This window comes from Periophthalmus magnuspinnatus, chromosome 2 (assembly GCF_009829125.3).
Source record: "Periophthalmus magnuspinnatus isolate fPerMag1 chromosome 2, fPerMag1.2.pri, whole genome shotgun sequence".
NCBI classification, from domain to species: Eukaryota; Metazoa; Chordata; class Actinopteri; order Gobiiformes; family Gobiidae; genus Periophthalmus; species Periophthalmus magnuspinnatus.
Genome location: NC_047127.1, coordinates 9644595 through 9667044, shown reverse-complemented (window position 1 = coordinate 9667044; position 22450 = coordinate 9644595). Strand labels below are relative to the sequence as shown.

The following is a 22450-nucleotide window of genomic DNA, read 5'->3' as shown; positions in this document are numbered from 1 at the left end:
TTAAATGGGAGTTGATCAGCAATATGGCGTCTTGACAATAAGCGATTAAAGATTAAAGATTGCTCAAACATGCACAAATAACTCCAAATACAACTTCGACTGTTTAAATGTTGAGGAGAAACGACTAACGTGGTTAAAAGCTCAAAAAAGTCTTTTTTGCATAATACAACAGGTTAAAAAAAAAAAGTTATTTCATTTTTTGTTATTTAAAAATATTTAAAAATATGTCTTGTTTTATATTTAATGATTTATTAATTATATTTTTTTTCCTCCTTTAAAAACAAAAAATGATAGAACTACATTTTATATTTGTAGTTAGCAGTTGGTAGTTTTATTTTTACCCCCAAATATAAAAATTTCTATTTCCAATATGAAAAATGTATCATACCAAAAACAATCTGCTTGTCATGTTAAAAAAATAAAAAATCTCTGAACCTCCGCACAAATGAGGATCTACTAAAAAAATGCAACTGTAGATTTGACAAAAATATTGGAGACCTAATACTGTCTACTTTCTTTCCTTTTAGCTGCTGTAATCACATTCAACCCCTTATCACCGTCAGACAGCGTTAAAAAGGTGGACACGGGAGATGCCATTGTTCTTTATTGTGAAGTGTCCCATCCCTTTGCTGAAGTGTCCTGGTTCAAAGACGGACAGGAGCTGCAGGTGACGGACGGGCTGAACATCCAGTCTGATGGGACCATGAGGAGGATTGTGGTGCACCAGGCTGGGAAGGAGCACTCTGGAGTCTACACCTGCAAAACCGACCACGACGCCATTGAGTTTAAGGTGGATGTTGCTGGTAAGAACTTTTCTGAAGTAGGTGTGGTTTAAAAATTTAGGTGGAGAGTGGTGAGGATGTTTGGGTACGATGGGCTGCTAGAATTCAAAGGTTTTGTCCTGCTTTATGGTAGAAATCTCTTTAAGTACTGGACCGGTTTATATGGGGAAAAAAAATGGCGCTCAAATGTTTTTGTTTTTTTTTTGTTTGTTTGTTTAAGACATATACTTTGAAAATTCTTTATCGCTTTGAATAACTAGCTAGATCACAAAATATTGACTGGCGCTCGCACATTCACACACATTTTTTTAATATATAGCTCATTTCCAACTTCAAGGAACCACTCACTCATTCATACACACTACGCTGACACTGTGGGCAAATTGGGTTAAGTGTCTTGCCCAAGGACACAACGACAGCATTCATCTGTGGGAGCTGGAATCACACCGCTAATCTGTGGGTCAGTGGATGTGCTCGTTCAATGACGCTTATGTCGAGCAGGATTCGAACTGCCAACCTTTGGACCAGTGGACTCTACCAGCTGAGCTACCACTGCTATCTAACCATGCTGATAATGTAATATTGAGAGACACCAAAACTTGTCAAAAATCAGCTAAAAAACAGCCAACTGTCAATGCAAATGCAACACTTCTGACCCTGCATTTATTCAGCGTTAGCTTCTTTCTAAGGCCTCAGCTGCTTGGGGCCCCAAAGACTTACCTACTCTGCCCGTTGGATAGTCAAGCCCCTGAAATAATAATGTCATGCCCTCCATCTGAAATTTTGACCATATTAAATTCAGCCAGTTTCTAAACGTTTGTGATCCTTTGTAACATCTCTGTTTGTTTCTGTGTATAGGTCCTCCAGTGCTGTTCAACCCTGTGCCTGAAGAGGACCTTCATAAGAGCAGTATGGAGCTGGACCCTGTGGTACTGGTCTGCCACGTCTCCAGAGAGGACGCGGACGTGGTTTGGTAAATGTTTTTAACTCAATAGTCTAAACTCTGAAGCTACTTGCCTGCCAAACCCAGACTTATATCATTCTGGTCACCAATCTAAAGGCAGGCCCTAACACAGCCGTCCAATCAGTTTATCAGTTTATTTCAGTGACGCATGTGAAACAAAGGATCTCATTGGTCACCCATCATTTACAAATAAAACCAAACTTCCCTCCCCTCAGATTCGTTCATACTGCTATGTTGCTCTGTCCCCTGTGATATTTTTTTCCTTTCATTTTTCCTCGTAAGCTGCAATATTTGTTTTGATACACGCACACTATACATATCTCTGATTGGCTTATCCACTTGTCAATCACACTCATCCAAGCTTGAGGAGCTTCTCCCATGACCAGACTCACATTTTTGTTTTGAAGAAGTGGTTTCTGGATCACAGGCAATAAAGCTGCAAATAAACAAAAAAAAAAAAAACTGTAAAAAAATGTATTGTATTGAAATGTATTTTATTTGAGCTTGTTCTATTCTTAAAATGTCTAATTTATAATATGTGTACACAGGTTTAAGGACGGCTGTGAGCTGCATCCTGGAGAGCACCTGACCCTACAGGCTGAAGGCACCATGAGGAGGTTGATCGTGCGCTCGGCTCATGCCTCAGACGCTGGAGTGTATGTGTGCCAGGCCGGGAGCAACAGCATGGAGTTCACCGTCAACGTCAGAGGTATACATACTCACACATACAATTAAAATTTCAACATGAATTTAAAATAAAAAGTTGTTTAAAATGATGGACCGTGACCTATTGACTGATCATCTCTATCTGAATTCTTGTATGATCGGGACCCAGACCTCATGTCTTTGTAAAGTATAGGAAAAAAGTCTAGCAAAACCTTGTAGTCTTGACTCCGGTGACATATTGACCATATCTGCAACATTTTGGACAGTCGCAATTTCAAAAAGTGGCCGGGCGCACCCTTAGGGATAGGGTGAGGAGCTCGGTCACACGGGAGGAGCTCGGAGTAGAGCCGCTGCTCCTACACGTTGAGAGGAACCAGCTGAGGTGGCTCGGGCATCTGCTCAGGATGCCCCCTGGACGCCTCCCTAGGGAGGTGTTCTGGGCATGTCCCACCGGGAGGAGGCCCCGGGGAAGACCCAGGACACGCTGGAGGGACTATGTCTCTCGGCTGGCCTGGGAACGCCTTGGGGTCCCACCGGAGGAGCTGGAGGACGTGTCCGGGGTGAGGGAAGTCTGGGAGTCTCTGCTTAGACTGCTGCCCCCGCGACCCGGCCCCGGATAAGCGGAAGAAAATGGATGGATGGATGGGTAACGCAAACTAGCATGTTAACGTGCACTTCCTGATTATCCAACAATAAAGCACTTTATAAGTAGATGCAGACAGTACACAGCGGACTTATTTTGACCTCAAGAGCTGCTTATACAATATATCTTTATTGAGTCAAGACAAATTTGGTTTAAAGGTCCTATATTACGCAAAATTGACTCTTGTGAGCTTTAAGTGATATTATAATGTTGTTACCTCCTTAAAAACATACCTGGAGTTGTGTTTTGTTTCATTCACACATGTTTGAGTAACCCTTTATTATTAGTCTGTCGACATCTCCAAGGCTCAAAATGCTCTGTTCCACCTTGTGATGTCATGAAGTGGTAGTTTTTTCAAGTTAACAGCTACCTTTTGCCTTTACCTCAGTAGAGATGGGCAATTCCAGGGCTGAAATTTTCTAAAGTAGTTGTAGTGAAGCTGTATGAAGTTTAAAAATGCAGTGGAGCACTTCCTGTATTACCATGACATCACAAGGTGGAACAGAGTGTTTTCAGTTTGAGAGAAGAACTCAGAGGCCTAAATCTGCAGGGTTTGTGTGTTAAACATGTGTGAATGAAACAAAACTCCGGGTCTGTTTGTAATGAGGAAACAACATTATAACATAGAGCAGAAAATAGCTTAATATGGGCCCTTTAAATATTTGGGGAAAAAATCAGGTACAGGACTTTTAAACTACACCACACTTAAAATAATCCAAATCTACTACTCAAATGTTCCCCCAGAGCCCCCGGTGATGATCGTGGATCCTAAGGACGACCAGGTGGTGGACTGTTACATCTCTGAGGACGTGCATCTGCAGTGTGAGCTCTCCAGGAGCAGCGGCCGCGTGCGCTGGTCCAAAGACGGGCACGACGTGGAGGAAAGCCCCAACCTCCAAGCGATCTCAGAAGGTCCATACAGGAGACTGAGCATCCTGGGGACCACGGCAGAGGACAGCGGGGAGTATGTGTGCGAGACCGATGGGGATTCTGTGTTCTTCCAGCTCAACGTGTCAAGTAGGTCAAGTTTAGGATACTCGAGAGATATAGTTTGAGGAGTACAACCTTTTATTTTTTACTTTTACTTGAATAGTATTATTTTGAAGTAGCAATAATCTTATATACCATTTTCAAAACAACAAAAAGGTAACATGGTGATCGAAATATGTTATGCATTAACAGTTACTGCCCCACAGAAGTAAACGTCCTATATTACTCTTTAAACATCCTATATTACGCAAAATTGACTGAGTTTTAACCCTTTATTATTAGTCTGTTTACATCTCCAAAGCTCAAAATGCTCTGTTGCACCTTGTGATGTCATGAAGTGGTAGTTTTCAAGTTAACATCCATCTTTTTTACCTTTAGTTCAGTAGAGATCGGCAGTTCCAGGACTGAAATCATCCAAATGATTCTAGTGAAGGTGTGTGGAGTTTAAAAACACAGTAGAGCACTTCCTGTATTACCACATGACATCACAAGGTGGAGCAGAGTGTTTTTAGTTTTAGAGAAGAACTAAATATGCAGGATTTGTGTGTTAAACATGTGTGAATGAAACAAAACACAACTCCAGGTCTGTTTGTTATGAGGAAACAACATTATAATTTTCAGCACAATACTTAAACATTCCCATTTCTCTTCCAGATCCTCCAGTCCGCTTCATTTACCCCACTGAACCCGAGTTAGAGCTGACGCACATGGCCGCTGAGAGACTGGACCTGTGTTGTGAAGTGTCTAAGCCGGATGCCCCGGTCGTCTGGTACAAGGACGGCCTGGAGGTGGAGGAGGGTCCCAACCTCTTTCTGGAAGTGGACCAAGCTAAACGCACACTGGTCATCCCTGTGCCCACGATGGAGGACACAGGGGAGTATGTGTGTGACACCGAGGACGACTCTGTGGCCTTCCTAGTCACGATTACAGGTTGGAGTGTGATGCCCTCCCTGTGTGTCAGATGCCCTCCCTGTGTCTCCATGTTGTCAGTATAATCGCAATTAGATACATCAAACTATTTATAGAGTGAACATGTTTCGCCACTAATCCAAGCAGCTTCTTCAGTATTTGTTCAGCCTTATAAAAAAGTTTACATTTTTAGTACAAAATGTAGCTTTGCATTGCAGTCACAGGTGGATAGTACTGTACTCAGGTTACTCAAGTAAATTTAACTTTTCTACCAGCATACTTTGACTCCTACTTGAGTAATATTTGCACTGAAGTAACAGTACTCCACTGTGAGTGAGTCTAAAGTGACAAAAGCTTTACGGTGACAATATGAAACGATTTGAACATTTGCGTTTCTTGCAGCGTTCTTTCAGATATGATTTAGTTTATTTCATTTTTGTATCTATCCTTTGAAAATACCAGTGCATTATTTTATGTTTTAATGTTAACTTCAAATTACAAATCAAATGTTAGGTCTCAACAGTTACTCTTTAAGTTACTCTTACTTGAGGTGTAGTTTTCCCAAATACCTTTTTATTATTTTTTTTCCTTTTCCTGGACTGGTACTTCTACTTAAGTAATATTATTTTGATGTAAGTTACTCTTACTCTTACTTGAATACAATTTTTAGCTACCCTACCACCTCTGATTGCAGTTTTGTTTTTAAACATAAGTTAGAAATGTTACCGTAACTTGTTTTTCTGTTGCAAAACTATAAAAAATGAATACACCATACATAAACACAATATTACTATTTTCTTTATCCTCTTCAGAACCAGCCATCGCTCTCAGTCGTCCCAAACACCTCCCAGAGACTCTGAGCTGCAGCACAGATCAACCCATAGTTTTGGAGGTGGAGGTGTCTCGCCCCAACGCAGACGTGACGTGGCTGCTGGACGGTCAGCAGATACAGGAGGGCCCGAACGTTACTGTGACGGAGGAAGGACTCATGAGGAGGTTAACGATCCACTGCCCGTCTCCCTCTGATACGGGGAAGTACACCTGCAACACCGTGGACGATCATATACATTTTCAAGTCAAAGTTACAGGTAAGATACGCACATGATAATTATGATATTATTAAAGACACTGTACATCTTAAAAACATGAAAAACTGTTTATTTTAGGCAGTTTGCAGTTGTCCAACAGCGAACTTCCTGTTTCTCGAAGGATAAAACATGTTATAATTAGATGCAGACAGCACACATCAGTCTCATTTTGACCCTAAGACCTGCTTTTGCAATATATCTGTACTGGGACAAAACAAATTATACTCAAATACATGGGAAAAATCAGGTATAGCTACTTTAAAGCGGACGTATTGTGCTTGTGGATTATTATTAAAATTTAGACATGCAGATTTCATTTCATTTGCACCAAAATGACAACACGAGGCTGCTGAATCCTACGTGTATCACTGATTAAGAAGATTAACGAAGTAAGTACAGAGCAGTGGGCATATGCCGGGGATGGTGAAAACAGGAGTTGATATGGCGTCTTGAAGAAGAGCCATTAAAGATTGTTCAAACATGTAGGCATCATCCAAACACAACTTTGAGAGGGTAAATGCTGAGGGCAAACAACTCTAACATGGTTAAAAGCTTTAAAAAGTCAATTTTGCACATTAGGTCTGCTTTAAAAGTGCCTGCTGTTATTGGCTGAACCCACCTGTCACTCACACAGAGCAGGACAAACCCTGACCAACAGGAGGAGCGTGTGGGTGTGTCTATTTTTCAGAGCATAGAGCTGCACTCAACACACAGTTAATATTTAGCTAACTTTACTCATTTCTTTTTCTTTTTTCAGAGCCTCCAGTTAAGATTTTAAACAAGTCCAACATAAAAACCAGCGTAACCGCAACCATTTCCGACGACGTGGTTTTGGAGTGTGAGCTGTCCCGGCCCAACGCGGTGACAAAATGGTACAAGAACGGCGAGCGCGTAGAGAACTACGATCGTGTGTGCGTGGAGGAGGAGGGGGCCTTCCGCTCATTGATCATACTGAGCGCCGAGCTGGAGGACAGTGGGGAGTACTTCCTGGACGCTGGAGATGATGCCATTAGCTTTCAAGTCACTGTTGAAGGTAAGGAATACATAGTGTAGTATTAAAGTAAATCTACTAAAAAGTAAAAAGTTGAAGTATTTCGTGCAGATTTTGAGATCTAACAAAGCTTCAAATGTAGTGATTTTGATAAAGATTTGTGCTGAATTTAGTTCAAAGGAAGAATTGAATGTTTCTCTCTGTATATTTGTGTTTGCTCAGATTATAAACATGTTAAAAATAATCCCTCAGCCTTTTCAGCAGGTCTCAAACAATAATAAAAATACTTGTACTTTTCAGCTCAGTTCAAAAATGTAGTGGAGTAGAAAGTACAGATACCTGCTCTCAAATGTAGCAAAGTAATTGTTAAAAGTACTTACAAAAATGTATTATTAAGTACAGCACTGTACTACTTGTACTTTATTATGTTCCACCACTGCATACTAGTAGCAAATTATTCAGTCTTTATACAATATTTTAAAAGATATCACAGAATGATTTGTCCCTATGTATTTTCTAACCACAAAAAATGGGAAATGTGACTTTGAAACATCTAGTTTACTCAAATTAGTAAAATAATTTTCCTCTCCTCTAAAAATATGTACAATAGTTCTTTCTCTGCGGCCATGACTCTCCCAAAAATAACTTCCCTCGTTAAATAAAGAATCATAAATACATATAATTGGTCATTTTCACACATTTCTTTTCTTTTTTATCCATGTGAAATATTTGCTTTACTAACTGCCCCCATCTGTATTTAATATTATTGGCCTTTAGAATGTTGTAAAACACAGCAATTCAGTTACACAAAAATAAAATGACATTGTTAATAAAATTACAATATAGAAATATAATAAAATGAAACAGTATGGCATTTAAATTTTTCCTCTTGTTGTTTCAGAGCCTCCCGTGCGCATCATTGGGAACTCGTGCGACGTGGACTTCCAGGAGATGGTGGCGGGAGACGAGCTGATCTTAGCCTGTGAGGTGTCCCGGGCCAACGCTCCCGTCCAGTGGCTCTTTAACGACCGACCGCTGACCTCTGATGACCGCGTTTACATCGAGAGCTACGGAACGCTGCGCAAAATCATCATCTCCGACGTCCAGCCCTCCGACTCTGGGAAGTACGTGTGCGACGCCGGGGACGACAAGATGGTCAGCGTTGTGAGAGTGCAAGGTATGGGGGGGGATTTTCCTTTGGGGTGTAACAGTCCCTAAAAAATCTCACAATAATAACAAAGATTTGATAAGCACTTAACAGATGCACTATGAAACTTGTTGGGGAGTCTGCTTTGACTGGAGCGTTCAACATTTAATTGACATTTATCGTGCATTTATTTAGTTATGAATGTTTTGATCGCCTCTCCAGAGATCTGACTTGTAACTTAGTCTGATGGTTTCACCTGTTTGGACAAAAAACCTGCAAATAGGCCTGTCATAATAATTACTATATCAATTTATAGTTTAGTAAGTGAAAGCTGGAGTAATATTTTTGGGGGCTAGTATTTGTTGTGTGTAGTTTCTTTGGTTATATTTGGTTCTTTTTTGGCTATACGATTTGAGCCGTAAAAGACTGAATTAATGACGTCTATAACTCCTTACAGAGACAAACTAAGTACTTAAGTCACATATGTCAAACTCAAGGCCCCTGGGCAAAATGTGGTCCGCTACATCATTTTATGTGGCCTGCAACAAGGTAAATTAAAGGTCTGACTGTTTTAAAATATCGGTTTATCAGGAGATACACAGTTACACAGCCATTTTATTTATTTTTTGTATATACGCAAATCCATATGCAATATTTGTAATTTGCATAAATAATAAATATAGAAACGGTTAATTAACAAGATTAAAAAGTAGTTGCATTTATTTTACATTACATTTGGTCACATTTAGTTACATTTGTCTTACAGTTACATCTGGCCCTTTGAGAGCAACCGTTTTGTTGATGTGGCCCTCAGTGAAAATGAGTTTGACATCCCTGACTTAAGTGTTGTATTTATTCCAGCTCATGTCTTTTTTTTAACAATATTGTAGATTTAGAATCGTTTTTGTAGTTTAAATCTGTTCTTGGCATACATGAGTTTCAATATTATCGTTAATCATCTATATTTACTTCAGCGATATATATTGAACTTCAGAATTTGTTATTGTGGCAGGCCTACGTACAACAAAACAATGCAAACAACAAACATCTCTGTGTCTCCATTAGGTCTGATTAACCCTGGTGTTCAGACAAACATGTTCTGAAATGGGATTCTGGGATTTTTTGATTACCGTAGTTAGTAACTTTTCTCCACTGATAACTCTCCGGAACTGTATCTTTACTTAAAAAATCCCAGACATGAATATAATCGTATATTTGTCATATTACAGAGTCTCCGGTCACGTTCCTAAACAAAGAGGACGATATAGTTCTGATTGGGTATGAAGCGGAGAGCCTAACCATGAGCAGTTACGTATCCCGGGACAACGCGATGGTGCGCTGGCTGAAGGACTGGACCTCGGTGGAAGGAGAACGCTTTAAGACTGAGGCGGAGGGATACAAGCGCACTCTGACCATAGACCCTCTGAGGAGGTCCGACGCTGGGGAGTACACGTGCGACGCCCACACGGACCAGGTCCACTTCAGCCTGCTTGTCAAAGGTATAGTGGGTGTCTTTATGCTTAAGTTACAGGATGGTTTAGGGGCGGGACAAGATCTCATGGCAAATGGGGTGTTTTCAAAAGCTTAGGGTCTTATTTTATGGATTCCTCCAAAGTTACTTAATTTTAATTCTTGGCCCAAGGAGACAGCTAATGGAACAGGCTCCAGAGTGGATGAGCGGCAGCAAAAAATGAAAACAAAACAAAGAAATACATGCAAAAAATGTGTGATTTTGATATAATGTGCAAATAAATAAACCTGCCCATAATGCCCTCTTCCACAATACCCCCCATAATGACTCCACTCACATGATGACCCCAAAAATGTGTATCGCTCCCTCTACAAGTCAAAATAAAAGCTTTACTCAGAGCCAACTCCAAGCACAGACAACGCAATACCAGTGGAAGAGGATGGAGGGTACTTTAGGCGTGTGGACTTAAAAAAAATGGAGGATTATATCCATGAGCCAGCGTCCTATTATCTGCCATTTTGAAGACTTTTTCCGCCTCACCCACTTTTGCCTTTAAATGCTCCAAACCATTCTTTCTTTGTGGTGGCACTTCTGGGTTAAGGAGGAATTCCAGTCTTCTTCAATGCCGAATTTGGGAAAAGCTGTGCTTCAAAAATACGATATAAAGTCGCATTGATTTGTGTAAAATGTTCTATGTTGACGTGACCATCAAGTCAGCACCTCACCGAATCTCTGGAGGCTTTGAAACGACTCTAGTCCATATAGAATTTATTTGCTGTCAAAATTGCTAGCCCCATGCAAAATAGTACAACCCAAAAGACGATGCTGGCGCCCACGGCAACTTCTGGAATAAAGTGAATCTATGGTGGCCCATAAAGGGGATGAGGGTCACTATGGGGGGACATTATAGGGGGTCAGTATGGGTGTGGGAGGGTAAGGAGGGTCACTATGGGGTGTCTATGGAGAGGGTATTATGGAGGTTTTGAACACTAAACTAAATATGAACGAAAGACAACTCCAGGTATGTTTTCGATAACAACATACTAAGACTTTTCTTTACCACAGAAATGAGAGTGAAGTTCACGCGCCCCCTGCAGGACACGGTAGCCCACGCAGACGGCATGGTTACCCTGCGCTGTGAGGTGGGGAAACCAAAAGCCGACGTCCAGTGGCTGAGGAACGGGCAGGAGATCATGGCCAGCCGGAGGTACACAATCCGGGCTGACGGCGTGGAGAGGAGCCTGACCATTCATAGGCTGACCCGGGACGACGCGGGGGAGTATGCATGCGAGTCCAAGGACGACCGGACAGCGGCTGTGCTTGCAGTGGAGAGTGAGTGTACAAAGGTTGTCAAAAGTATCGAAAATCAGATTAGAAACTAGATTTGAGCAGTATCGATACCAAAAAACTCACATTTACAGGACAAATGAACCTTTCCTGAACAGCTTTAGAGTGATCTTGAGCTGTATCAGAACAAGTATAAGACACATAGTACTAGTACACACACATGAACCACTATGGAACCTACTGGACGACTGAGGGATTACACAGATATAAGGCCACATGGGAATATAAAAGAAAGTACTATGATTTAATATTGAAAATCGCATTCTATTGTCTATTCGATATTTTGGAAGTACCTCAAAAACATACCTGAAGTTGTGTTTTGTTTCATTCACACTTGTTTGAGTAACCCTTTATTATTAGTCTCTCTACATCTCCTAAACTCAAAATGCTCTGTTCCACCTCGTGATGTCATGAAGTGGTAATTTTCAAGTTAACAGCTACGTTTTACCTTTAGTTCCGTGGAGATTGGCAATTCCAGGGCTGAAATTATTCAAATTATTCTAGTGAAGGTGTGTGGAGTTTAAAAACACAGTGGAGCACTTCCTGTATTACCTCATGACATCACAAGGTGGAACAGAGTGTTTTCAGTTTGAGAAAAGAACACAGTCTAAATATGCAGGGTTTTTGGGTTGAACATGTGAATGAAACAAAACACAACTCCAGGTCTGTTTGTGATGAGGAAACATTATAACATAGATTAGAAAATAGTGTCATACGGGCCCTTTAACGTCTCCTCTGTTTTCTCTCAGTGCCTCGCGTGGTAGAGTTTCTGACGGAGCTCCACAACACCACGGTGCTGGAAGGGGAGGACGCCACCTTTAAGTGCGTGGTTTCCCCAGAGGACGTGAGCCTGGTGTGGCTGATGGACAACGAGCCGGTGGTGCTGGGCGGGCGGATCGAGGCCCTGCACAACGGCCTGTGCCACACGCTGCTCATACACAAGTGCCAGATGTTGGACTGTGCCCGGATCAGCGCCGAGGCCGAGGGGAAGGTCAGCAAGGCCAGCCTCAGAGTGCAGGGTAAGGGAGCGCCGGGCAACACAGTCTGATTATAGTGTGGGGAAGTGAGCAGTGGTGGAAGGTAATCAAGTACAAGTAGTTAAGTACTGTACTTAAGTAGAATTTTTAGGTGTCTGTACTTTACTTAAGTAGATTTTACAGTGGATACTTTTTACTTTTACTTCACTACATTTGAGAGCAGGTGTCTGTATTTTCGACTCCACTACATTTTTGAACTGGTCTGAAAAGTAAAAAGTATTTATAAGTAATAAGTATTATCTTGACTAAACTTTTCAAGTTCAGGCTTTGACTTTGAGCAAATAAAAGTAAACACACAAAATTCATGAGAAAAAATTAAGAAATAGATTCATATTTCTACTGTTGACCAAAATATGTATAATTTTTTAATCAACATCACTACATTTAACACTTTAACAAATTAAAAACACATGTGAAATACTTTTACTTTTTTCTTAAAGTACATTTTAAACATGTACTTTTACTTAAATAGATTTTTTTATGTGATACTTTTACTTTTACTTGAGTAACTTTATACCTCTGTATCTGTATTTTTACATAAGTAACAAAATTGAGTACTTCATCCAGCACTGCTCCTAAGCACATGTTTATTTTATTGAATGTATTTACTGCTGCATTTGCATAATTTTTTTATTTGATTTGTTTAATTTGAATCTATCTATATGTTGAAAAATAGTTGCCATTTAATAACTTGGGCAAAAAAAATTAAAGTTCCTTAATTTTCAGATGAGGAACAACCTGTGTTTTTTCTTTCATCCAATACCAGGTCATACTATAGCGAGTACGGCAGGTGGAGTGGGAAACCCTGCTGTAGAAGATGTCTTATATTACAACAGGGGCCACAGAAGGTCTGGCAGGTGCCTCATTTGGTGCCACATATACTGGCGGGTGCAGCATTAGGTTCACACTTTGTCAGGTGCCATCGAACAGCTGAGCTTGTCCTTTTGGCAAAAGAGTCTCTTTCTATCATGGACCAATGAGAGATTACTCCAGAGGGATTTTAAGAATCCTTGTAACTGGATTTCAACTGTCCACAACGATGTCCTGTAAATACTTGTTGGATACATAGGATAACTGTTTTCCCCCCAAGAAATACAGCTTATGAACTTTGCAATATATATTTTAAGAATATTTTTAAAGTGTAATCTCAGATACATATATACTATACCAGTGTGTTTCCATAGGCTGTAAATGGGCTGAAACTGAAGTAGCCTTTAAGAAGCCTGCTCCTCATCTGCTTGATTCATGCTTGATTGCTCCAGTGTAATAATTAACATATTTTGTTGTGCGGTTTTGAAGAATCAAAGGAAGTGTATGCAACATGTCCTCTTGTCCGCAAAAAAAAAAAAAGTTGCTTTCTACAATCACATCTGAACTTGTGTTTCCAGAGTCTTAACCTGCAGATAGAGACACGTATAAGTTTTTCTTATTCTCACTTCATGTGAAAGCTCAGAACCTCCAGAATTCACTTTAAGTTTCAAGTTTTTTGTAATTAAGAAGTTTTTCCTTGCCGAGAAAGAGGGTCTAAGGACAGGAGATCTGGGACAGTTCTCCATTTGCTTGTTTTCTGTTGATTCATTTGCTTGTCTGTTTCTGTTTCATTGTTGATTTTCTAACTTTCTGTTGGTTAAATCATTTCTCATGTTCAGCCCCAAGAGGCAACTGCTATTCTATGCTCGATATATTTGATTTAAACATGTTTACATCGTATCTGGGGATACAGAGAGGTCATGTTTATGGAATTTAAAATCAAAATCTTACATACGGTTCCTTTAAATGCACTATTTAATGTGATTTTTGTCTTTAATATTTCAAGTATGTGTGTCTTTGTCTTCAGAGGCTCAGATCATGTTCATAAAGAAGATGGACTCTGTGATGGCGGAGGAGTTCGAGGACGCCACTCTGCAGACGGAGATCAGCCTGGAGACGGGGGAAGTGCAGTGGATGAGGCAGGGAGTGGTGATACAATCAGGCCCCAGGTACACGCTCACACAGGAGGGGTGTACGCGCAGCCTGACCATCCACAACCTGACCCTGTCCGACCGAGGGACCTACCGCTGCGAGACCCTGCACGACCGCACGCAGATCAAACTCAATGTGGAGCGTGAGTCGGATTTATTCATTCATTTAAAGTGACAATTTGTTTTGTTTGTGGTTTTGTTTGTATTTTTCTGTATTTTAAACAGGGTGTCCTTGAAAAAGTGGGCTGTTATTGGATAAAAAAACCAAAACAAAACAAAAATAAACACGTAAACTCCACCCATAACCACATTTTAGACAGAGACTAAAGGGGAGAGTGAGGTGGGAAGAGGGGCAGAGTCTGGGGATATAAGGAACAGTATTGGTCTAGAATTGGTCTTACACTCATCCACACTTCAAACTCCACCCTCTGCCATCAGAAACACCTGGGCAGTCGGGGCAGTCCTGTGTGATGTCACATAGTGCTTGAAATTGCAGTGGCCACAAGAGGCAGCCTCATTTGCACTAGAACTGCCAAAGCACTAGGGACAGTAGATAGTGCTACGTACAGTTTGGTGACAAAAAAGTTGTTTTAAAAATATAGAATATGTCTGTGCATTGCAAAAGAAGTTTAAAGTAAAGGGACACTGCGTAACTTTTCTGGTGTAGGTGCTAGTCTCCAAAAACATACACAGTCTGTATATTTCTGGATATTATTTTCATGATTTTAAAGGAGCTAAAAAAATCAGGATGAGTTTTATTTTTGGACATGAAGGTGGACCTTTCTGACCTCCACCTAATGACATCACAATGTGGCAGCCCGACTATAATTTAGAGCTCTGGAGGAAGTTGTGCATGTTTAGATAATCCTACAATTTTAGACCAAAGTGAGAGGAAACTACATTATTACACGGTTAAAAATTCAAGTTCATTTAGCATATTAAAGGTGCACTGTGTAACTTTTATAGTGGAGGGTCTGGCTCCTACTTGAGTCCATTGAGTTGTTATTACTTTTACTGGAAGGTTATGGCAGTGTATCTCCATGGCGATAAGGAGATGGCAATTCCAGACCAACTTACAGGTCAGATCTGTGGAGAGGAAGGACTACATGTTCTTCAAGGTATTTTACACGAAAAAAAAACAAACATTTCAGCCAAAGCAAACATCTCCATGGAGACAAGCAGCATGCGCCTTTAAAAATAGAAATGCAGCCATTGTTTAAACTTGACCTTAACATTCCACTTTAGATTTAAAAATTACAGGAAGTAAACCCGACGTACTGAGCAAAGCACCAGTCACAGGTTCTATTCCCGGCGCGACATAGTGTGAGTGTTTCTCAGAACAGTTTGGCCGAGTAAAAGCTTTTGGCAGAGGGACAGTGGATCCTGGAGCTACAGGTGCTGAGATGTTCTTTTGTCATGTGATAAGCTCCAGCTATTTCAGACTCACCCTTTAACCTTCACACAAAGATAAGCCACGAAAACAATAGGAAGAACAGACTTTACATTTAAGGTATATTATTTAAAAAAAGATAAATTTAATGTCATATTGTTGTATTGTTAGATTTTGTTTCCTCTGTGTTTTTAAAGGGGTACTATGTAAGTATGTTTCACAGTATGGCATAAAACATATCAATCTCCACGGAAACAAGCAGGTAACAATAAAAAAATAACTGTTATTGAATAAATGAAAGATAGACAAGTTTATAGCCTACTGTGGAACATTACGGACAAAGCAATCTTCATGGAGACAAGCAAGTGGCAGGCCTTCCAGAAAAGTTACACATTTAAGGTGGGATTATTATGCAAAATACATTTTTTTTTAGCTTTCTACCATGTTATAACGTTGTTTCCTCATCAAAAACACAAATCTTTTGATCTCTCCCAGGCCGTATTAGAACCCTCTTTACGCTTAGCTGTAAAATTCTGTGCAAAGCTCCGCCCACAAGCCTACGTCACCTACACTCCCACCAGACAATTCTCCATAAATGTACAAAAATACACAGCAACTGTAATGTGCAGTAGTTTCATTAGCTGGATGTACACTGATTGTGTTGTGAAAGCGCTCTGAAGGGGGAGTGACTTAGCATGGGGGGCAAAGCGATGGGAACTCAGAGCGTCAAATGACAAAAAATACAAGTACACTTACATTTACGCTTTTACACATTTTAATTGCTAAAAATGAAAAAAAACACCTCCATAATTCCATATATCTTGCATCATATATTTGATATCTTCCGTATGTTTCTAGAAAGTAGTAAACATAAAGAAATAAAACGCTGAATTAAAGGGTGTGTCCAAACTTTGACTGGTGAATAATTAGGATTGTATGAATGTTTTAGGAAAGTCAGGAATAACATTGGACTCATGAAATCCGTTTAAAATGAACTAGCTACGTTTTTTTTCCATATTTTTTCATTTGTTCCCACAGCCCGGAAAATCACAGTCCGCAAACCTCTGTTGGACCAGGAGGTGTACGAGCGCGAGACGGCGTCCTTCGAGCTGGAGCTGTCCCATGTGGACGTGGAGGGCATCTGGCAGAAGGACGGCATCCGCGTCAAACCCAACAACCAGTTCATCGTCAGCCGCAACGGGCGAGTGCACGGCCTCACCCTGTCCCACCTCACCCTGGAGGACACGGGCACCATCGTGTTCACCGCAGAGGGGCTAAGGACCTCCGCCAGGCTCACGGTCAAAGGTGGGTGCAAGTGTGGGGTGTGAGAGGGGAAGGAGGGGCGGGGGTAAAACATGTAGCTTTCTTGTCAGGACCAAGCTTTTTCCATGAGGATGAGTTATGTTATCAGTTCTGATTCTGTTTATGGTACGTTTAGTGACAAAAGTAGAAGAAGTAGTAATCAATAATTGGATTTGTACAACGGGTTATACTACTAGGTAATATGGGTGAAGTGTCTTGCCTAAGGACACAATGATAGTTTTGCCACTAGCGCCCTAGGTCTCCCATCCAAGTACTAACCAGTAGTAGTAGTAGTAGCAGTTTTAATTTAGTTTGTTGTTGTAGTTGTGGTAGTTTGAGTAGTTGTTGTAGTAGTAATGTACTGTGTGTTAATGACTAAAATCATGTATTCCAGAGACTCCAGTGTCCATCATCCAGCCTCTGTCAGACACTCGGGTGGAGGAGGACTCTCAGGTCACTTTAGAGTGTGAATTCTCCAGACAACTGCTGGAAGTCAAGTGGTACAAGGTAACTCACTGTTTTTATTTACACTTTAGTACAGATTAATTCATGTTTTGAGTCACTTTGCATATGAACTGTAGACTGTTTTCTCAAAAGGTGTTTTCCTGTCTTGTATTTTCCTTGTATTGTGAGACAGAATGGGAAGGAGCTGAAGCCCGGGAAGAACACTCGGATCTACTCCATGGGCCGGAAGCGTTTCTGTCAGATCCTGCAGTCTTCCAAAGCCGACTCTGGTGTCTACAAGTGTGACACAGGAGAGCTCAACACAATCTGTACACTGGAGGTCTATGGTGAGTCCGCTACAATGTCCCTGTGTGTCAGATGCCCTCCCTGTGTCTCCATGGGGTCTTATTTGTGTGTAAAAGATGATATTCCTGTAGTTTAGACCTCTACAAACATGTTCTGAAATGCATTTTAAACAGTTTGCAGTCGTCCAAATTTATTCTTCATTTACCTTATGCATTCAGAGCGTCTTAATTACTCACTGGGATTAGTTTATAAGCGCTTTTTTACAACTTTTCACAAGTTTCAGAGACCAGAGTTTTGCCATTACGTTAATGCTTACAACAACTAGCATGCTAACAGTACTACTTCCTGCTTCATGGATGATGAAAGTGCTTTAAAAGTAGATGTAAAGAGTACATAGTGGTATACTTTTGACCCAAAGAAATACATTTGTACTGGGGCAAACCAAATTTGACTTTAATAATGAAAAAAAAAAACTTACTGTGAACTCAATCTTAATTTTAAAATGCAAATCTACTACAACGTTTGCCAGAACAGTATTACCCTTTTTGAAGTTTTTAAAAGCTAAAACAGCAAGGATTTGTGAACTGGTGAAATAGCTCCATCTAGTGGTAGAAAAAGTACAGTGCGATCAGAACTGAGCAGTAATAGCAGGTTACATCTCACATATATATTTTTATTTTTTAAAAGCATGCATTATGTGACTTTTCTGGTGGACCGTGCCCTACCTGTTCGTCTCCATGGAGATGTCATTCCTCTGCCTGGAATATTCCGCAGTACGGCATTAAACTTATCTATACTGCATTTATTAAACTACAAATGTTTGTATTGCTCAAAAATATCTTACCGTGCATTCTTTCTGTGAGGGGGATCGCCTCTTCACAGATCTGACCTGTAACTTTGCTTAGTGGCATCATAGCGTGGAACATTGTAGGAAAATAATAAGTAATATCTCCACACTCCACCTGAAAAGTTACACAGCACACCTTTATATATCAAGGACATTAAAAAATAAAAATAAATCTGGTTTGTAGTTAAAATGAAATAAAAATATTAAATTAAATATGTTTGTTTTAGTGTACGCATATTGTTACTGAAGCTGACCCTTGTATGTGCTGCTGGTTCTTCTAGAGCACAAGTTGGAGATCGTGCAGGATCTGGAAGACTTGGACATCCAGGAGGAGCAGAACGCTGTGTTCATGTGTGAGCTGTCTCTGGAGGACGTGAGCGGAGAGTGGTACAAGGACGGGACCAGGATCAGACCTACCAGCACCATCAAGATCAGGACTGAAGGTAGGACAGTGGGTTAATATTTCTTTCTAAAACAGTGAATCTCCCATCGAGTTACATAGACCCCTGTCCTCCATCTGGAATTATGACATCATCAAAATCTGGGACGTTTTTCTAATTTTGACTTGGTTTGGTGGGATAGTCAAAGGTCACACTTTTATATAGTGCTTTTCCACCTTCAAGGGACACAAAGCGCTTTACATCAAGGAGCCACTGACCCATTCCCACACACGCAGGCGCTTTACCAATCATGTTTATGTCAAGAGTGGATCAGTCGACAAATGCGCTACCAACTGAGCTCCTATCGCCCACTCACACACTGTGCCACTTAACTGATGTAAAAATATGTTAGTTTGTGGGGAAAAAATTGAGAAATAGAGTACAAAAATAGAGGAAGTAGCTAGTTCTAAAACGGAATAAGTCTATCTGTATTATCAACACAGAAAAGTCCATCCGAAGGACAATTTATGCACAAGGGAGGTATTTTTCTGACAGTCTGAACCTTCATTTAACAAAATAATGGTGTTGTCATCTGTTGTTATTAGTCTAATCTTAACTATGGTGTAATTTATTTTTAACCCTTGTTTTCATTATGGTTGCTAGGTAACAGTTATGGCATTACCTCTACATGTGTCATATCTGCTGCCAGCGTCCAACCAGGAAGTAAAACTCTATTGCAACTTAAACTAAAATCTCAAATATAATGATGTTTTAGTGGAATAAGTAGTCCAGCCTGTCATATTCTCTTTATACAGAGTAGACCATTCTCAGTGGTGTCACATTGTAATTTCATTTAATACAAATTTCTTACTTCTGAGGGTTTTTTTTTTTTCTTTTTTTTAATGCAAAAATACGTAATGGATTTTAATGTTGTTTTCACAGGCACTAAACACTTCCTGCTAATCTGCAACGTGCAACCAGAGGACGCTGGAGAGATCCGCTTTGTGGCCAGAGACGTGGAGTCCATCGCTTACCTCGAGGTGGAAGGTACGGACACGTTTTCTCTCTCTGATATGAATCTCTCTGCTGCCGTCTTCTCTTTTAATGTTAATTTTATGATGATTATTTATGTTTTGATTTGTTGTATTGTGATTTTAATGTCTTTCTTAGTCTGTAAAGCCTTGTGTACAAATTGTGCTGTACAAATAAACTTACTATCATTATAATAAAACCTAAAAAATGATAAAACCTGCTTAATATATTTTAAGGTTTATAAATTTACGACACTGTCACTGAAAATTATATAAAACCATGACACTTCCTCTTTAATATACCTTGTTTTCACATTTCAGAACTCCCGGCGACTATAGTGAAACCTCTGAGAGACCGCACGGCTCTGGAGAAGCACCGCGTGATCCTGGAGTGTACCGTGTCCTCCCCCCGCTGCACCGCCGTGTGGTTCAAAGGTCACGAGGAGCTGGACCCCTCGGACAGGATGGAGATCAGGACGGACGGATGCACCCACAAACTCATCATCCAGGAGGTGGTGCTGGAGGACGAGGGCACCTACAGCATCCAAGTCGGGGAGCATACGTGCAAGGCTAAGCTCCTGGTGGAAGGTGCGTTGGTTACACTGTAGATACAAGTGTTTACAGAATCAAAAAATGAAATGGTGTTGGCAAAATTCTTCAAAATTTACAAAAAAAACCCAACAAAAATATACTTTTAATTATTGTTTCTGAAGGCAACAATAAAGGCAATAAAAGCAAAAACTTCACTGACAAAGATATTATAATCAATCACAAATAAAACAACATTGAACATTAAAGCAACACTATGTAACTTTCTAGAGGTGATGATTCTGCAGAAATAGAAAGTTGCACGATGTTTCTGTTCCCTGTTGTAGGCCAGGCGTTGGTGGTGATAAAGGAGTTGGAGGATGTTCAGGTGACAGCGCAGCAGACGGCGAGTTTCCAGTGTGAGGTGTCTGTGGACATAAACAAAGCCCCCGTGTGGAGCCTGAACGAGGACAGCCTCCAGCCGGGCCCCGGGGTCCGTCTGGAGAGCCACAGGACACTGCACAAACTGTACCTGAAAAACCCCACGGTGGACATGAGCGGGACGGTGCGATTTACTCTGGGCAAGGCCAAGTCCAGCGCCAGGCTCACGGTCACAGAGGAGTAACTGCAGTTTTTACACACTTTCATTTTTCCAGAACTAACGTGTACTTATCGGAAAACATAAACCATTGTTCATATGGAGCTCAACAGTTACCTGCTCTAGGTTTGTCATATACGGTAAATAAAGACCACAATACCTGTATTTTTATTTAAAGAGGAGGTATTTTACTTCTGTGGGGTATTAATGTCTAACACATAACATATTTAGATCACCATCTTACGTTTTATTGTTTTGAAAATGCTATATTCACTCAAACGTATTAACACGTTTATTAGTTTCAATTTTATTTTTGGTGCTCTGAGTCGCCTCTCCCATTGCTCTCCACGCTGAGTCACTCCCCTTCAGAACGCTATCACAACACAATCAGCGTGCACAATGAAACTACTGCACATCGCAAACAAAAAAACAAACAAAAAGAGCGCAATAGGAGGGCCATTAAAGGTTGAATTAAGGCTGAAACTGGAGACAATAGCTGTTTACAGTTTCAGTGTAGTTAGCTCCTCCCTTCAGACAGATATAAGGCAGTGTCCACCAGCGATCTGACCACGATTTGTCCAGTTGACAGATTTAAACTTCGTCTTTTGCTCTACTGCACATCGGGTTCCAATTGAGCCCAGGAAAGATCGCTAAAATACTTAAAACATGCATGGATGACATTTAAAACAACATTGTAACATGGTAGAATGCTAAAAAAAAAAAACACTAACATAATACCCCCTCTTTAAAATCTGTTTCTGAAACTTTGTAAATATTAAGTTTTCATTGTGTTTTTGGACTGAAACGTAGCTGGTTCGCCTTCACTGTGTCTTTTAAACTCAAAACATTTGAATTTTTTGAAAGGTCTATGGGAAAAATAAATGAAGAATTGACTTGACAAGCTCCAAAGTGGCAAGACTGTTGAGCTCCAGTACAAATAAGATGTTATATTTTGAGTAGCTATTTGAAAACCAATACAGATTGATCATTTTCTATAAGTGTAAGTACATACAGGCTACTCATTTGTTGGATTATTTAGGTATAATATAACTCTGTCTGACTCTGTAGACCTGGCTTCCACTGAGCATCTTTGTACAGAGTCTGTGTAACCCTTCAGTGAACTAGGCACGCTCCATGGAAAGTTTGAAACGCCGGTTGGAAAGAGGGAAAATGTCTTCAACTCTTCTATCTTAGTTCAGTCAACTCATGTATAAACCCCTTTGCTATGAACTTTTGTATTGTCCCATTGTAGAAGACGACAAATAAAGATTTTGTTGTACTTCGTCTCCGTAGTAACACTTTGCTGCTGCTAGTCTGGTGTTGACGTACATAGTTTTACTTTATATGAACAGCAGTAACCCAGCAGTTTTAGAGTATTTTTAGGAAGACCATTCAGGAAATTCTAAGGCACTTTTGTTTGACATATGAGCTACTCACCAGGGCTGTCAACAGAAATTTGGGGGCCTGGGGCAAGAAACCTCACATGGGCCCCCTCTAATATAAAATAATAGGAAGAAGGTCCAGTTTTGAGGCCCTAAGACCTTGGGGCCTGGGACAATCGACCCCTTTAGCATCGACTACTCTGATACCCACAATTGACTTGCCATAATTTCATTACAGTTTGAAGA

The 22450-nt window shown here is 40.5% G+C and overlaps 1 protein-coding gene across 1 annotated transcript in view; it reads left to right on the top strand.

Annotated features, from left to right (window-relative positions):
- Positions 1 to 22100, top strand: part of obsl1a (obscurin like cytoskeletal adaptor 1a) — a 33676-nt gene extending 11576 nt beyond the window's left edge. The window contains exons 7-25 of the mRNA XM_033980799.2: positions 528 to 803; positions 1641 to 1755; positions 2295 to 2455; positions 3800 to 4072; positions 4700 to 4975; positions 5767 to 6042; positions 6800 to 7075; positions 7935 to 8210; positions 9410 to 9679; positions 10717 to 10983; positions 11748 to 12017; positions 13873 to 14139; positions 16425 to 16691; positions 17083 to 17195; positions 17326 to 17479; positions 18567 to 18728; positions 19608 to 19712; positions 20018 to 20284; positions 20572 to 22100. Of these exons, the coding sequence (XP_033836690.1) occupies positions 528 to 803; positions 1641 to 1755; positions 2295 to 2455; positions 3800 to 4072; positions 4700 to 4975; positions 5767 to 6042; positions 6800 to 7075; positions 7935 to 8210; positions 9410 to 9679; positions 10717 to 10983; positions 11748 to 12017; positions 13873 to 14139; positions 16425 to 16691; positions 17083 to 17195; positions 17326 to 17479; positions 18567 to 18728; positions 19608 to 19712; positions 20018 to 20284; positions 20572 to 20849 (4349 nt within the window). The 3' untranslated portion in view covers positions 20850 to 22100. The remainder of the gene's footprint in view (positions 1 to 527; positions 804 to 1640; positions 1756 to 2294; positions 2456 to 3799; positions 4073 to 4699; positions 4976 to 5766; positions 6043 to 6799; positions 7076 to 7934; positions 8211 to 9409; positions 9680 to 10716; positions 10984 to 11747; positions 12018 to 13872; positions 14140 to 16424; positions 16692 to 17082; positions 17196 to 17325; positions 17480 to 18566; positions 18729 to 19607; positions 19713 to 20017; positions 20285 to 20571) is intronic.
- Positions 22101 to 22450: the final 350 nt, after the last annotated feature.